The sequence below is a fragment of the Camelus ferus genome, chromosome 13 (assembly GCF_009834535.1).
Source record: "Camelus ferus isolate YT-003-E chromosome 13, BCGSAC_Cfer_1.0, whole genome shotgun sequence".
Classification (NCBI taxonomy): domain Eukaryota; kingdom Metazoa; phylum Chordata; class Mammalia; order Artiodactyla; family Camelidae; genus Camelus; species Camelus ferus.
Genome location: NC_045708.1, coordinates 48,822,532 through 48,839,930, shown reverse-complemented (window position 1 = coordinate 48,839,930; position 17,399 = coordinate 48,822,532). Strand labels below are relative to the sequence as shown.

Below are 17,399 nucleotides of genomic sequence, written 5' to 3'. Positions count from 1 at the left end.
AAAGCTACACTCAGGCCTCTGGCAAGTGTTTGGTATCTGGGCTTCCCTTCAGCGTCCCCACCCCTAATCATTTATGCATAAAATAAACACACAGGAAAAGCCCACGTGAGGTGTGCTCTGTGCCCCCCCACCAGGCTCAGGTTCCTGTGCCTGGGACAGCACGAGCTCACTGTGTTTCAACGTGGGAATCAGGGTCTGACCAAGTCATCACAACCAAACACATTAGGGTAAAGCAAGCGTTCATGACTTGTTTGATTTCTCCCACAGAGAGCCCAGATTTCAGTCAAAACCTGGAGCAAAACCTGATCCTTTAGGAAATATAAGGAAATGCTTGTTTTTGAAAGCGGGTTAATGGGTGTGATGTCCATGACCTCTCCCTGAGAATGACAGGAAACTCTGGACAAATTATGAAATCCATGATCAAATGTACCAAATTGCTAACAAGCCAGAAAGGGACATGAGGCCAAGATGGAGAAGAAGAAAGCCCAGGACTGGGCCCACCTTCCCCGGGGGTCACCCGGTAACTGCAGAGGAAACCACTGAGATGCAGAGCAGCCCGGCAGCCGGTGCCCCCTACGCACAGGCACCGCAGTCAGGCAGCTGGAGCTCACTGTCCGTCAGCGAAGGTGATCCCTAGAGAGACCCACAGGACTTAGCTGGGATCCACGAGAGCTATATGCCAGAAACAAAGGTGGACAGGAGACACACGGGCCTCACGAAAGCTGGCTGCACTGACTGATCTCAGCTGCTAACCGGGTTAACAGGATGTAGCGCTGCTGGCGCCCTGACCACCTGCCAGCTGTAATGCCCACCTTCTCTGCAGCAAGTTAACCTCACACGAGGCCTCAAATTTTCTCTATTTTCTACCCAATGTCTAGAGTTTATTAAAAATGATAGACACATGGCAGGTCATGACACTTTGATGTGGTTGAAACCTAAGGACAATAAAAATGGACCTAGGGGGATCCAGATAATGAAGTGACTAAATCTGGTCCAAGAACCCGCTAAAATCTCAAACTAAATACAAACAAGACTCTGGTAACCAGTTAGAATGAACAGAAGCAGCAGATTACAGAAATCAAGGTCGAAAAATAAATGCACATCTGTACTGATTGAATATGGTAAAGAAAATATGGTGGTAAGTATTCTGAAACGTATTACAATATCCACATAACTCCACACATTCATTCACACATTGTCATAATTAACACGGGAATGTCTTACCCTTCAGTGTCCATAGATCTCTGTCCACTGATTTCATCAAGGACACTTACTTTCTTCACCTGCCTTTGGAAACCGTCTTCCTCACGTTCTTTCAGAGATCCCGATGCAGCATGGTGGTCTTGCATTTTCTTTTTACCCTCTATAAACATAAAACAACTGGCTTTGTGTGTGCACATGTGCACTCAAGAGCTTGGCTGTGCTGGGGAGTGGAGAAAGGAGAGAATTCTGAAGGCAGGAATCCCCTTTTTACCTTCCCAGTGCAAATTCATTGCTATTACAGGCATGTTTCATTTTATTGCCCTCCCTGGTAATGCATATTTTTAAACAATTGAAGATTTGTAACAACCCTGAGTACAGCAATTCCATTGGTGACATTTTTTTCTGGCAGCATTTGCTCATTTCTTATCTCTGTGTCACATTTTTGTAGTTTCTGAAATATTTGGTTCTTTATCATTTTAATTAAAACAGGCATGACATTCCTTTAAGGCAAAGCCTAATCCAGCGGAAGTCCCTAGTTCTCAGCAATTCTATAAACCCTGAGAGAGGTGAAGAGGCTTCAGAATAAAAGTGTGAAGCCAGCAGGGGTTGGCCCATGAAGTTTAAGGCAAGATTCCATCTCCACTGCATACCTGTGCAAGGTAAGGCGGGAAGAGCTGACCCAGAGGCTGCTGCAAGTGCTCCAGGAGATGAAGCTAAGGCAGCTAATGAAGGTGGCTGCACTAAACAACAGGTTTTCAATGCAGAGAACTGCAAGGGGAGGCCACCCAGCACCATCACAGCTGGAGAGAAGTCAGCGCCTGGCATCAAGGCTTCAATGGACAGGCTGATTTTCCCGTTAGCGGCTAACGAAGCCAATATTCATTTAACATTATGAAAATCCTATGTCCCATGAGAATCAAGTGAAATCTACTCTGTGCTCTATAAATAGAACAAAGCCTGAATGACAGCACATCTATTTACAACATGAATATTTTAGCCCATTGTTGAGACCTACTGCTCAGAAAACAAAACAAAACACACAAAAAAAATTCTTTCAAAATATTACTGCTCATGGACAATGCACAAGTCATCCAGGAGCTCTGATGGAGATGCATGAGATGAATGCTGTTTCCATGCTTAACACGACATCTATTCTGCAGCCCATGAATCAGGAGTAATTATGACTTTCAAGTCTTATTATTTAAGAAATACATTTTGGAAGGCTTTAGCTGCCATAGACAGTGACACCAATGATGGGTCTGGGCAAATGAATGGAAAATTTTCTGGAAAGGATTCACCATTTTACATGCCATTAAGAACATTCGTGATTCATGGGAAGAAGTCAAAATATCAACATGAACTGGGGTTTGGAAGGAATTGATTCCAATCCTGATGTGTGACTTTGAGGGGCTCAAGAATTCAGTGCAGGAAGGAGCTGCAGATGTGCTGAAAATAGCAGGAGAACTAGAGTTACAAGTGGAGCCTGAAGATATGACTGATTGGCTGCAACCTCATGATAAAATGTGCATGAATGAGGAGCTGCTTCTTATGGACAAGCAAAGAAATTGGTTTCTTGAGATGGAATCTACTGGTGAAGATGCTGTGAAGAAGGTTGAAATAACAAAGGACTTAGAAGAGCGTATGAACTTAGCTGATAAATTACCACAGGGTTTGAGAGGACTGACTCCAATTTGGAAAGAAGTTCTACTGTGTGTAAAATGTGTCAAATTGCCTGCGACAGAGGACTTGTTCCTGAAAGGAAGAGAGAATCCTGTCACAAACTTCACTGTGGTCTTATGTTAAGAAATTGCAAAAGCCACACCGATCTTCAGCAACTGCCACAATGACCAGTCAGCAGCCACCAACATTAATTCAAGACCATCCACCAAAATGACTGTAACTCAATAAAAAAAAAGTTAAAAAAAAAGACCATCCACCAACAAAAAGATTACACCTCACTAAAGGCTCCAATGATGGCTAGCAGTTTTTAGTAATAAAGAGTATTTTCATTAAGTTATGAACATTGGGGTTTTTAGACACAGTGGTATTGCTCACTTAATAGACTACAGTATAGTGTAAACTTAACTGTTATTTGCACTGGAAAACCAAAAAAAAAAAAACCCAAAAAATTATTTGACTCTCTTTATTATATTTATTTTATTCTAGGGGTCTAGAACTGAAGCCACAACATCTCCCAGGAAGCCTGCATATGAGGCTTTCTTCCCAACAAGCAACATACCTTCCAAGCTGCAGTCCACAGTCATCACAGCACTCTGCATCGAACCCTCAGATCTGGTTTTCAAAACACGTGGCTGCAAGACAGATGTGAGAAAAGATGTTCAAGAAGTACTGCTCCACAGCAATGTGAATGTACTTAAGAGGATCGTACACTTGGAATCGGCTAAGACAGGCCATCTGCTTTATGTGCGCTACAGCACAATTAGACACTGACACAGTGACGCTCAGCTTTCTGCTGTAAGGATCTCTGGGGTGAGTAACATTTCTTACTCTCTTCTTGCTGCTCAGCTGGACGTCCTCCCGCACATGCACTTCTTCAGGTTTCATTGCAGCTTCATGGACACGAGCTTTATTAAGAGCAATTTCAACCTAAAACATTCTCACTGATGACTAAATTCCCAAGTAAAATAATCTGAACAGATATCAACATTTAACCTTCTAAGACATGAAATTGTTGTTCCTTGTGAAAGCTAACGTGTACAGTGAAAATCCTGCTGCTAATGGAGGCATTTCCCTCTGAAATTCCTGAAGTGTTCATTGAAATAGTGTCTTTCAAGGTCTCTGGAGATGTTCCTTTTTCCCGTATCTTCACACAGGACAGAAACAAAGCATGTGCTAAGATTTCAATGAAAACTCAGGGTGATATGCTTAAAAAGTGTGTAACTTTTTTTAAAAAACAAATTATTTTGTTAAGTACAAAACAAACCATAGAAAATAAATATATCAGCCCTGGTACATGTCCAAAGACTTTGGTGAGCATTCTCTCCAGAAGATATTAAGGCAGTGAAATGGTTCTGAACATACAAATTTTAAAAAGAAAGGAAAACAAGTGTCATACGTCCCCTTATACATGCTTGAAAGCATCTGGGACTTTCCCTGAATTTCAGTTTGGGGTCGTAGACAGTGTCTGCTCCATTTGAGAGTTTACAGCAGACGGGGCCTCTTCCTTCAGGTTCTAGCACTGGGCATCCTAGCAGCTCGTTCTGACCCCCTGCGTCTTGCATTTCCTTCTTCAGCTGGTCCTCTTCCATTGCCAGCCTGTCAAGCTCTTCCAGCAAGTCTTGGTTGTTCTGATGGGCAGTTGCTTCTCTTCAACCCAAGTGGAATCCTGTCCCTTCTCAGCCAGTACCCACAGCCACCCCTAAGTTTCCTGTGATGGCAGCTGATCCAGGCTGGGCCCAGGACAAATGTCAAGCCCATGAAGAAATGCAGAACAAAGAGAGACCTTCAGGCACAGGTATTCCCTAGCCTCCACAGACTTCTTCCTCACTGGACAATGGAAGACATGGCTGGACGACAAGCGGAAAGCAAGGGTGGGAAACTGCTCATGTCAAAGAGCTCACAAATCAGTGTCCCTGGTGGAACATAAAGTTTACCCAAATTCACATGGAAAATTCTGTTTAACCTAAACAGGGCAAGGGCCTGTACAGCTCAGCTAGTAACTTCCTTCACCTCTCCGGTGTTTCCTGGCATTTTCTATTTATCTTGGAGGGCAGTGTGAGTGGAGAGAAAACTCCCTAGGTTGTGAAAATAAGACATATTTCCTAGCCTCTGAAGTTAAAAAGTCACGGAGGTTTTAGTCCGTGAAATTCTGGATCGTTGTTCACAGGGAGGTTCTGCTCCCAGGCTCCCACACTCTACTGTGGCCAAAAGCAAGAGGAGCGGGAGCGCGCAGCTCGCCCAGGGCACAAGAAGCCTCAGGAGCCCAGCTGTGGTCAGCACAGCAGCCAAACTCTTACCGAGCGCAGACGCTTGGCGTTCTGGTCCCTCGCTGCCTGCAGTTTAGCTCGAGCAATTTGAATCATGTCATTCAAATATTCATTATCCTTCTCAATAGTTTTCAAGTTCTTCAAAAAAACATATTTAATCAGTAACAATTACTCATTACTTTCATTTGTTTTCAGAATGTAATCTAGGTAAGAAGAGGTTTGTACCTTAAACTTCAGTGCTTCCTCAGAGAGCACCTTCTTTTGCCTAATGGTCTTCTCTAAGCATTTCTTTGCATCATTGGTCTATGAAAATATGTAAGAAAGGAAACAGAATTACAAATATTAATCACACCGCTAGCCTAACCTATCTTGTGTGTGACCCCTTCCACTAATACAGAAAGTGGTGCTTTACAACTACGACACTTGCTTTATTTATTTTTTTTACTGAAATACAGTTACAATGTGTTGGTTTCTCATGTACAGCATCATGTTTCAGTCACACATATATATACCTGTATTTGTCTTCACATTCTTTTTCATTATAGATTACAAGATATCAAGTAGAGTTCCCTGTGCTCTACAGAAAACGTTTTTTTATCTAGGGCACTTGCTTTGAACCTAGACCTCTTATAGAACATATGGAACAGGACAGTAGGATGAAAAAAAAGAGAGCCAAATAACTGAACTACCAAAGGGGGAAGGAACTGAAGGTGAAATCACAAAAAAAAATATCAAAAGGACAACAATACCTTCTGCTTCCAAGCAGATATATTTTCTGCAAGTTCTCTGTTTTCTTTCTCAAGACTCTTGATCTTTCCAGTTATCTGCTTTAAAGTAACTAAAAGGAGATGAAGAAATTTCTCATATTGTCAGGAAAACCCAGTAGAATAGAATTATCCCGACTTAGCAGCAGCAGAGACATATCTCTGGCTGGCACTATGAGTATAATTAACTTTTTAGCTTTACTACTGTGCCTAAAGGAAGCAAATCTTAGTGGCATTCTAAATGTGAGATCATTGAGATTCCTAGTTTAATTTTTTTCAAAGATGCAGAAACACAATAAAAAGTCTTCCCCTAAATTCTCTCCCAGCTATAAGCACCATTCTTAGAAAATTCAATCATTCAAATACTTCTGACATCACCAGAGATGAAAAAGAAAAACCAAGCATCCTGTCCCCTTAACATTCTCTCCTCCAATTACTAAGGTAAGTAAACATGCCCCTGCTTAAAAAAAAAAGAAAAAAAATAGAACCCTTATCCCATGCAGGTTCACCCCACAGCCAGGCCCTATCTGCAGCACCACAGAAGGCAAGTTCAAAACGTCGCCTGACTGGGCCTGCACAGGCCTCCAGTGTCTTCCTGCTGCCTGGCAGATCGTCTTCATGAAAACCATGCTGGGGGCCCTGGAGGACAAGGTCACTGGAATTAAGCACTTTGGTACCATGTGGGCTTCCCCACCTAGTCACTGGAGAACCTGGATAACACACAATCCCTAAATGACAAGCTTTTCCACCCCCAGGATGAGAATATTCCCATCACTGATTCAGGAAAACAGCACACATAAAGCAGCCAGCCACAGGCGACTCCACGTGTGATGCTCTACAACGCAGCCCTCAGCTCCAGGCTCCTCTCTCGGGCATCTAAGTCCCTCATCTGACCGCACAGCGCACACGCATCTTCTCTTTGCCCAGCGGGGACGCTCTGATGCTGAGATCCCTCCGCTCAGCACCAGCCCTTCTGCATCCACCGTCACCAACAGCAGCCCTCGAGGGCCTACTGAGCACAGGGCAGCCACCCTGCCCACCACACACAGCCCTACTCGATCAGCAGAGCCTATGAAGCCTGCACAGAAAGCAGCATCCTCAGGCTGAATCACTTCCGTTAAGTCCCCACTGCCATGAATGGCCCCCTTCACTTCTGAGTCACAGCCCACGGTTTCCCCTCGGCTGTGACACACACACCTGGCCACACCTCAGCCTAGAGAGTCCTGACAGGCTCCAGTGGTGTTTCAGCATCTTTCCTTTTCACCAAGAGCCAGGTCACGTCAGGTAGTCACTCTGAACATTAGACTCTTTTCATCACCTGCTTCCAAAAGGCTTTATGCAAAATTAAACTCATCCTAGTCTCCCTACTCCTCAGACCCTCCTGGTCTCTTACCTCAATAGATGCCAACTTCCTCTACAGTGTCATTTAGACACCATCCCAGGAGTAAAATTTTCAAGAGTTAAGAAGTCTGACATCGGAAGTCATTGTGTTTACTCTTAGTTGAATGAAAACCCACATCGGATCCCAGTATTGAGAAAATATTACAAAGGAAACTAAACCCTAGTACCTTACCTTGAGTCACTGGAGGCTCTACCTAGGAGAGGAAGAGATATTACATTTGAAGTCAAAACATATAATGAGTAAATCTATAATTTCTAATAAACTATCAAAACAGTAATCATTGAAATCACAATTATCATTTTGGTTCAGCATAACAATATGATTAAAAATCAGGAAAAATCAGAATTTCCTACTTAAGGCATGGTCTTTCACTCACCATTTCTGATAGCACAATGGTAAATAACTTATTTTAGAACAAAAGATCTGTTTACATTCTATTAAATAATCACCACTCTATTCAATTTTCATAATGCATATTCATATTTAACAACACTGAACTATATTATTTTCATAATATGTTGTTGTAATGCATCATTTATCTAATTTTTTTTTTGTCAAACCAATCATCCACACTTAAGTCCAGAACCTGGATTGTTGTATAATCTTCAAAAGAGAGAGAGAGACAGAGAGGAGAAAACTAAAAGAAAAATAAAGGCAAAATCTTTATACTAAGGTTAAGATGCACCCCTTTCATTCACTGAAAGGTTTTCTGAAATCTTTTACAGAGTTGACTGTTGAATTGATAAGCAATTGTAACATATGAGGTCGTAAGATTTGTCAAGACCACTAAAAACAAATGGACATCAGATGAGACATCAGATGAGAATGAAAGTGAGCAATGGCTGTAGTAAAAGCACATGCAGCAGCAGGACGGACAGCGACCATTTTCAAGAAGCGAACGTGCTTCTTGACTCAGACACAAGTCATCATCTGAGGAGTAATAACTCAGTAAAACCCAGGCAGGACTCCACTGTAATACCATGTAGACACATTTCCCTGACCCTTAACACATATTTTCTTCATTCAAAACTTTAAGTGATGATCAGAGACTGAGGCCAGCCCCTAACCTTGCCAAGATATTGGAGCATCATCACAGTGTCGAAGCTCCAGTGGCAATAATGTGGCAATAGAAGAATGCATACATGGAGGGCAAACAGAAAACCACAGATGTTCCCTTAACTTCACACTTGCTCAGGAACACTGAGCTTCCCTGTCCCCTGTCACCCAACACACAGGCAGGGGCAGGTGGAGAGATAGATGGGCTCACCAAATACTTAACCTTCCTGTTTTGTTATTGAAGAGAAGATTTTATGAATTGCCATTGTCTCATTGAGAATATACTGTTGTCTTGCTCAATGAGTTCTTACTATAAAGATTTTGCAACAAATTTCCATTTCAAAACTAATTTCTGTTCAAGTTAGTAATCTAAAAGGAAACAAAGAAAAGACTCCTGGATTCTGGCCCAGGCAGGCAAATAAAATGTCCAGTGACTATAAAAATTCCTGTTAGGTGTGATTAAAAGGACACTGTCAGGTACTTTAGTAATACTCACAGAACGGATGGTCCTCCAGACAAACAAGAGGAAACTGGAAACATCCCAGGCGACAACAAGAAGAAGAAGCTTCCACAGAAGTTCATAAACATCAGACCCAGGATGGATAAGGAGAATCAGAGTGTGGAGGATCTGAAAAGATATTGGAGATAATGAGGAACCTCAAAGACATTAGCAGTTTATCTGTCACAGGGAATCATCTTTAGAAACCCTCAACCACATCCTCAAATAGCTCCACCGAGAGGCGAGAAGGGACACTTGAGTTCAAAGGAGCTCTTGGGAGTGTGGACATGTTTACTGCCTTCATTTGGTAATAGTTTCACTGCTGCACACATACGTCAAATACCTGATAAACAAAATGTTAGAGATTTGACTTTGCTGACAGGCACATTGCAAATATTTTTAAAATAGTTAACAGAACTTAACTTATGAATGTAGAAGCCAACTTGAAATTGAAAATAAACAAACACAAACCTACATGGCATGGGACACCTCCATCTTCTATTGGATGTTCATGAAGTACCTGGACAAACCCCTATGTAGTGTCCCCAAAAATACACCCAACATGTATGGGGAAAGAGCAATGAAGGTATGTGTTAAAATACAGAGAGATGTACAGAGATGTATTTCTACATTTATAGACTGGACATGAGTGAGAAAGCAGACCAGCTCTTAGAATAATGTCAAAATTACTATTCCAGCAAAAATTAATGATATATTTTAGCCCAACTATCTAAAAACCATGGAGGTTTTCTTCAATATTCACTTTGGTTCTGAACCAGAGCACGTAATGTCAGACTTCTGAAATAAAAAAGGATTTGTATAATAAGAGTTTTAATCATATTGTACAAGATTACTCAAAGAATGAAGTTATATAAAAAGAGAACTCAAAATAATCAGTACAAATAATTTACATGCATATTTCACAGTACTGTACCTACATCCATTAACAGCCACCAAGAAAATTAATTTGTATTTCTGGAATGTACAGTCACCAAAACAAAAGTCAAACACATAGTTTTGTAAAAACTAGATTTATAAGTATTATAGGAGGGAATAAATGCGCAATGTAATTTGTACTTATCTAGATACCAAGTTTCAGTCTTGTGCAAATAAAGTCTCTCTAGAAAGCAGCCTCTGAATCAGTAACACTGTCATTGTCAGCTCTCACAGTTGGGGTCAGTAAAATGTGTGCTGGTGGAAAACGTGCACCGTCTTTGCATAGCTGCCGTCTGAGAGAGCAGTGGGTCTCAGCACAAAGGAGAGACACGCAGATCAAAGACACAAAAACAAACACCATCTAGTTGCTAACTGGTAAAACCCCCTCCACCGTGGGCATGCTTGTTACACACGGCACTGTCTGAGCGCTGACGTCAGCAGCTGCCTCCTACCTAGAGTCTATCCACCAGGGCCGATGGACTCAGGTTCTGTCAGCGGCCATGAGCAATGGTGGAGAAGGACAAGTTAGTTTATCCAAATGCTCAAAGATGTGGTAGGGAAAGAGGGCTGACTAACCTGTGAGAACTCAGCCTCATTCCCTTTGAGGGAAAAAATCCAAACAAAGATGACCTATAAATGCCCTACTTAGTAGGCTCAAAAGAAACAGAACAGACTCTTCTTTGGGTGGAGTGTTCATGTGGCGTTGATTCTGCTTCAGTGCAAAGATTGTTCCTGACACTCGGTTTTTCCAGGTCTGTAAGAATCTGGTGGAAGCCTATCACAACAAACCCACTTAAATCCATGAGGTGTTCTCAGTCTTTCTTTTTTAGGGTGTGGAGGTGATTTTTCCTGACACAGTAAAAATTTTACAACATGTATCTGAATTTTCTTTATATTTGGACAATTCTAAGGACATGAAGGACACTTTCTGCTTTGGGAAAATCAACATTCTTCACAAGGACACGTCACTAAAAAAAAAAAAAAGACAACTCGTCCACTTCCTGGTCACATCCCTCCTGAGTATTTCCTCATTATAAACATCACAGCAGGTTGCAGCCACTGATTTTCACATCAGCTCAGTTCTCAGGGCTCCTCCATCAACCTAGCTGGACACAGAGTCCCTGGGGGCAGCCTCCAAGATGAAAAGGAAAGTGATAACTAAGAATTTGCTAGAAGTCCAATAAAAATAAAAGCAAAAATAAACAAATGGGACCTAATTAAACTTAGAAGCTTTTGCATAGCAATGGAAACCATAAGCAAAACAAAAAGACAACCTACAGAATGGGAGAAAATCTTTGCAAAAGATGAAACTGATGAGGGCTTAATTGCCAGAATATATAAACAGCTCATACAACTAAATAAGAAAAAAAAACCTCAATCCAAAAATGGGCAGAAGACCTAAACAAGCAACTGTCCAGTGAAGACATACAAATGGCTAACAGGCACATGAAAAAATGCTCATTATCACTAATTATCAGAGAAATGCAAATCAAAACTACAATGAGGTATCACCTCACACCAGTCAGAATGGCCACCATTCAAAAGTCCACAAATGACAAATGTTGGAGAGGCTGTGTAGAAAAGGGAACTCTCCTACACTGCTGGTGGGAATGCAGGTTGGTGCAGCCACTGTGCAAAACAGTTTGGAGATTCCTCAAAAGACTAGGAATAGACTTACCATATGACCTAATAATCCCACTCCTGGGCATATGTCCAGAAGGAACCCCACTTCAAAAAGACACCTGCACCCCAATGTTCATAGCAGCACTATTTACAATAGCCAAGACATGGAAACAGCCTAAATGTCCATCAACAGATGACTGGATATAGAAGAGGTGGTATATTTATACAATGCAATACTATTCGGCCATAAAAAAACAATATAATGCCATTTGCAGCAACATGGATGTCCCTAGAGAATGTCATTCTAAGTGAAGTAAGCCAAAAAGAGAAAGAAAAATACCATGAGATTGCTCATATGTGGAATCCAAACAAAAAAAAAAAAGAGCATAAATACAAAACAGAAACAGACTCACAGACATAGAATACAAACTTGTGGTTGCCAAGGGGCTGGGGGGTGGGAAGGGACAGACTGGGAGTTTGAAATTTGTAGATACCAACAGGCATATGCAGAATAGATAAACAAGATTATACTGTATAGCACAGGGAAATATATACAAGATCTGGTGGTAGTTCACAGAGAAAAAAAATTGTGATAATGAATATATGTATGTTCATATATAACTGAAAAACTGTGCTCTACACTAGAATTTGACACAATATTGTAAAATGACTATAACTCAATAAAAAATGTAAAAAAAAAAGCAGCTGTGGTATATTTCATACAATGGACTACTACTCAGCCATAAAAATGGTAAAATGATGCCATTTGCAGTAACAGGGAATGGATGGACCTGGAGAATGTCATTCTAAGTGAAGTAGTCAGAAAGCAAAAGAAAAATACCATATGATATCACTTATATGTGGAATCAAAAAAAAAAAAAGACAAACTTATTTACAAAACGGAAACAGACTTACAGCATAGAAAACAAACTTATGGATACCAGAGGAGAAGGGAGTGGGAAGAGAAAAATTGGAAGTTTGAGATGCATGGATACTAATCTATATAAAGTAGACAACAACTAGTTTACACTGTACAGCACAGGGAACTCTATTTAATATCTTGTAGTAATTTATGGTAAAAAAAATATGGAAATGAATATATGTATTTTCCCATATGACTGAAGCATTCTGTTGTACACGAGAAATGGACAACATGGTAAACTGACTATACTTCAGTAAAAATATTTTAAAATTTATAGGGCTATTGAGTATTTTTGTTACATTAAAATTTCTGAAAAGAATACACTTCAAAGAAAACAAAGTTGCTGTAAGTTAACAAACCAGAAAGCACAGAGCACAGATGACATTTCCCTGTTTAACAGACCAGCACCAATCTAGTGCTGAGACCCCACTGCTCCCAGGACTGCCAGACGTCACCACCAGGAAGGGCGCACGCACAGGAGAGCGCACCGCACGGGGACGGCACCAGAACACGCACAACTTGAAGCAGGATCCTGACAAGCTTTCCAGGAGCCAGTCTCACTATGACTTCTAGTAAATAGGAGTTTCTCGCTTTTTAAAAAACTGCTTTACTGAGATATAATTCCCCCATTCCCTCATTTGAGGCATACAACTCAATGGCTTTTAGGATGTTCACACTTCCTTCTTTGATGCAATAAAGTAACTATTTCAGGTTTCATCCTGTCAACCTGCTGTTTGGTCCAAGAGGTCCTGACAGGACTCAGATCTTGAGGACTGCCGGTGGCCAGGGCCGCTCTAGGCTGGTCAAGAAACCTGTCCTGAGAGCCTCGGGCTTCACCAATGATGCGTTCCCATCAAGGACCCCATGAGAAAGCAGCTAGTTAACCGCAGTGTGAAAGAGCCCAGGAAAAAGGAGGACACCTGATGCCCGATGTTTACTCACATTTGAATTTTCATATCCAGTGCACCCCAGCATGTGGGACCAGAACATCCTCATCACCTCCATGTCCTGGTCCTCTCAGGGCCTTGAGGTCCCCAGGCAGGAGGAGGGGAGGGGAGGGAGGGGAGGGGAGGGTTGGGAAGGGGAGGGGAGGGGGTGGGGGATGGGTGGGGAGGGAGTGTGACAGGTAGAGGGGTTGGGCACTTGAGAGGAGAAGAAGGGGGGTCACAGAAAGGATGAGGGCCAATCAAGCTCTTGAGGGGAGGAAGGAGGGTTCAGTCAGGTCAGGAGGTCAGCAGGTCAGGAAAACAAACAGCAGGCAAGCCGACTCTCAGGAGCAGCTGGAGGGGACGAGACGCCTCCCTCCAAGCCTTCTCCTGTCTGAACGCTGCCTTAGCAACGCCAGTGCTTTATGACCTCTCTTGACCAATCACCTGCCTTTGCCCCTGGCACCTCACAGTGGACATTTTGGGTGACCTCACTTTTACAATGCGCCCCGCCTAACTGATCCCCCACCACCAACTGCCAGCCAACCCTGGGTCCTCTCTGAAAACTTTTCTGACCATATGCTTTCTGGTCCTGCACAACCGATGTCCCCTGCCCTCTACTTCCGGGCTGCTCCCTCCTCCTTTTCCAAATTCCCAGGATTTCCCTTGGGCAGTGGCTGAAAAACATATTAGGTAGACAATGACAGAACCAAGAGGAATCAAATATACAGGCAGGGTGGGAGGTCCTCACTCCCCTTCGCTCAGCACTGCACACAAAATGCAGAGAGAACGTCCACAAGACGGAGATCTTAACAGCACACCATCTTAATCACATCGCCACACCCATGTGGCTGTCCTTATCTGTAGTACACCTGTAGGTGACACATTAATTTTAAGTACGTATGTCACATGCATAAAAATAAGCCCTATGATTTTTGCCAAAAATATATAAAACTATAAAAAATAATTATATATTGTCACACCCCCTACACTGCACTTGGGTGATTCACTTACACCCAGGTTCAAGGAGGCAGAAACTACCCGGGTGGGACAGAAGCAAAGTTGTGCTTTGGGGCAGTACTGGCTGTGAGGGGGCCTGAGAAACCCTTTTGGGGCGGTGGGAAGACTTGGTGTCTAGATATGGGGGGTGGTTGTGTTCACTCAATCAAGAAATACTGAGCATATGGGGCCTGCCAGTCTCAAGAGTCGGAGAGACCCTCGTGTCTGTCCCCGTGAAGTGGCCAACTGCTGACAGTGAGGAAGGGATGAGGTGCCTGCAGTGGCCACCAGAGTCCAGTGAGAGGGCCCCGCACTCATCCAGGCTTTGGGCCCCAGCCCTGCCAGCTGCCCCCAGGAGCCCCAATTCCAGGCAAACTCTGAGGGGGGCCGAGGGCAGCAGCTCGCTCCTAAGTCTCAGGAGCTCCCACAGTCTGCCCAGTGCTCTAAGTGAGAAAAGGGCAGGGGGGCAGTCAGTGGTTTGGGACGCTCTGCCATTGACAAAGAGGAGTTGGGTGAAAATACCTGGCTCCTTACACGTCCCTCAATCCAATCCCCCAGGAGCCCCTTAAGCCCACAGGGCCCTCCCTCCTTCCAGCTGGGGCAAGTGGCCAGCTCTGCAGCAGCTCTGGGGCCCAGGCTGGGCCAACTGGTCAAGGGCCACCAACAGGTCAAGGTATGACTGTGCTGCCCAGGAAGAGGGGGGACAGCAGTGAAGCAGTAAGTACCAGCAGGAGCAGCCTCTGTAACCGGGCTCCTCCACTGTGAGCAGGGCCGGGGCCAAAATGTGGCAGTGAGGGTGGGAGGGCTGGGAGAGGTGCGGCCCTATGGCCCTGGACAGGGCTGGACCAGAGCCCAGGGCCTGAGGGCCTGGGGGGAGAGACAGAGAGAGACGGGCAGGGAGAGAGACAGTGCATGACAGAGAGAGGTGGGAGTCAAGTCCTAGAGAGTGACAGACAGTGACAGGGGGGAACAGGGTAGGGAGAGCAGATAAAAGACAAGGCAAGAAGGAAAGAGGGAGCCAGCCCACAGTGCATGGTGGGGGACAAAGGGCCAGGGTGGCCTGACTCTGGGAAGGGGCCCAGAGTGGAGGGGGCAGAAAAGGCAGGAATCCTGGCATCACAGTCTCTCCCACGCTAAGGCTCTCACCTCCCTGGAGCTGAGCTCCCCAGGGGTCACTGTACTTGCAAAGACTGGTACGTCCCATTTTCCTTGGGACTGCTGGTACCAGCCTCTGTGTCTGTCCCTGTCGGGGCTGACATCCAGGAGAATGGGCTGCCCCTTGGGAGGAAACTCCAGAGCCTGCCCTGTGGGGAGTTGACCCCGACTCCTCACAGACCCAGTGGGGCTGCGTTTCCAACCGCACTGCTGGGCCTTCCTGGTCCCACAGCCAGGCTTCAGGTGCTATGCTGGCTCCAGGATCCCCTGGCCTAGAGGGACTGAGTCCCATCCAGGGTGAGCAGGCTTCAGGGACCCTGGGTCTTCTCCTACTGTCAACCAGAATTCCTTCCAACTCTCAGGAGTCGGGACCCCCTATAAATCAATTAACATCAGGTCAAAGGTATTGAGGTCTCAAACTAAGCAATAAAATGTGCCATCTGACCAAATTCAAAGTGCAGTGTTCCAACTACACAACATTCTCAATAATCCATTTTATGGATGAGAAGACAGAAGGGATGTGAATCACCTAAGGGTCTCGGGGCTGGAAAGCACTGTAACTTTACCCTGAACCAAGGTCTACCTTGGAAAGGGATCCACCTGGAGCCCATCCTGTGACCTGCTCCCTGAGGTTCTGAGGAAGACTGTTGGCTTTTCCTTGGGAAATTCCTCTTGCAATGACATTAAGTCATGCATCAGTCAGGACAAACGGTGAGGATGTGTTCACGAGGGATCCTGACTCTTAACAGCAAGTCAACTTTGTCTCAGGAAATGGGTCTTCTATCATTAATTCAGGCACCAAGGTAAATAAGAGTAAAAACATAAAATCCATTCATACATGTGAGTATTTAATTTAAAATATAAATAACTTAATGAACTATATAAATGGATGCACTGCATTGGTCCATGACAAACAGGACATTACGTACATTCATTACAAAGAAGTGCTGTCATGGGTGGGGATGTGGTGACAAGAGCAGGGTCATTTTTAGCAGGGAAGGGGGTCCTACAGCTCTCAGTACAGGGTGGGTAAGTTCACAGTGCTTCTCCTCATGACCAAACTCTCAACACACACACACATGCAAACACACATCACACACATGCACACACACACACACAAAGGCAAATAAATGCACATAGATCCTAAAATGACCATCTTACCTTCTGATCAGAAAAAAAGACAAAGATATGTGCTCACACCACCTAACAACACACTGAGCACACACACAGTCCCATAATAACTTCTTAATACTTCAGTTCTATGAGCCTCTGAAGTTCCCCTCACTTGTGCTCACCATCATCTAACAGAAAGAAATCATAAACAATACTTCAAGTCTGATTCATTACAGTTCTTCTAGGAACTTATATTATTGCAAGTGTCAGAAGAATATACAATTCACAATTTCAGATGGAATTTTTGGCTCAGTAGTTTTCATGGTTAAATGCTTCCACTGACTACACAAAATTATTGGCTCTACTTTTCTTGTTCTGTGCTTTCTATGCCAACTAAAATTTCCCTATACATCTAATTATTTTGGATTTCAGTCAGTGGCCTGATAGTGCATTTTGTAGGTAAGGTAAAGTGTGATTTTGTTCCTATAGATCGCTATCTATCGATGAGCATTTTATTCTTTTAGTATTAAGTAGAACAACTGACTTCCAATCTACAGCTTTTCCTGTAGCTGGAGAAACACTAATAAAGCTTACACTGATGTCACTCACCAATACACTACCAGACTCACAGCTTGTCCTGACCGCACTCTGACCTCCTCTAGTCAGTGTCCAGGAAAATCAAGCCCACACACGTGCGGGTGTGACTCTATAGGGACAGCATGCCCACCTTCTCCATTTACTTACTCTTAGTTGTCACTACTTTCCTATTATTTGACCTAGAAGTTGCCCTCCTCCTACCCCTACCCTGAGCCTCTCAAAAGAGTAACCTAAAAACTAAACTCTTCACATGGCAC

The 17,399-nt window shown here is 43.6% G+C and overlaps 1 protein-coding gene across 6 annotated transcripts in view; it reads right to left on the bottom strand.

Annotated features, from left to right (window-relative positions):
• LOC106731227 (transport and Golgi organization protein 1 homolog) overlaps positions 1-17,399 on the bottom strand; it is a 48,395-nt gene that overhangs the window by 821 nt on the left and 30,175 nt on the right. For 4 of the 6 annotated variants that reach the window (XR_004325135.1, XR_004325138.1, XR_004325136.1 and 1 more), the window contains 7 exons: positions 8,869-9,000; positions 7,488-7,509; positions 5,900-5,988; positions 5,376-5,453; positions 5,181-5,288; positions 3,443-3,515; positions 1,225-1,361 (listed from right to left, as the gene is read on the bottom strand). Coding sequence is in view for 1 of the 6 variants with exons in the window: in XM_032494514.1 (XP_032350405.1) it covers positions 1,357-1,361; positions 3,443-3,515; positions 5,181-5,288; positions 5,376-5,453; positions 5,900-5,988; positions 7,488-7,509; positions 8,869-9,000; positions 13,295-13,357 (570 nt within the window). In the remaining 5 variants the exon portion in view is untranslated. Of the gene's footprint in view, positions 1-361; positions 1,362-3,442; positions 3,516-5,180; positions 5,289-5,375; positions 5,454-5,899; positions 5,989-7,487; positions 7,510-8,868; positions 9,001-13,294; positions 13,423-17,399 lie in introns of those variants that run through there. The other 2 variants (XR_004325134.1, XM_032494514.1) reach the window with 2 other exon arrangements.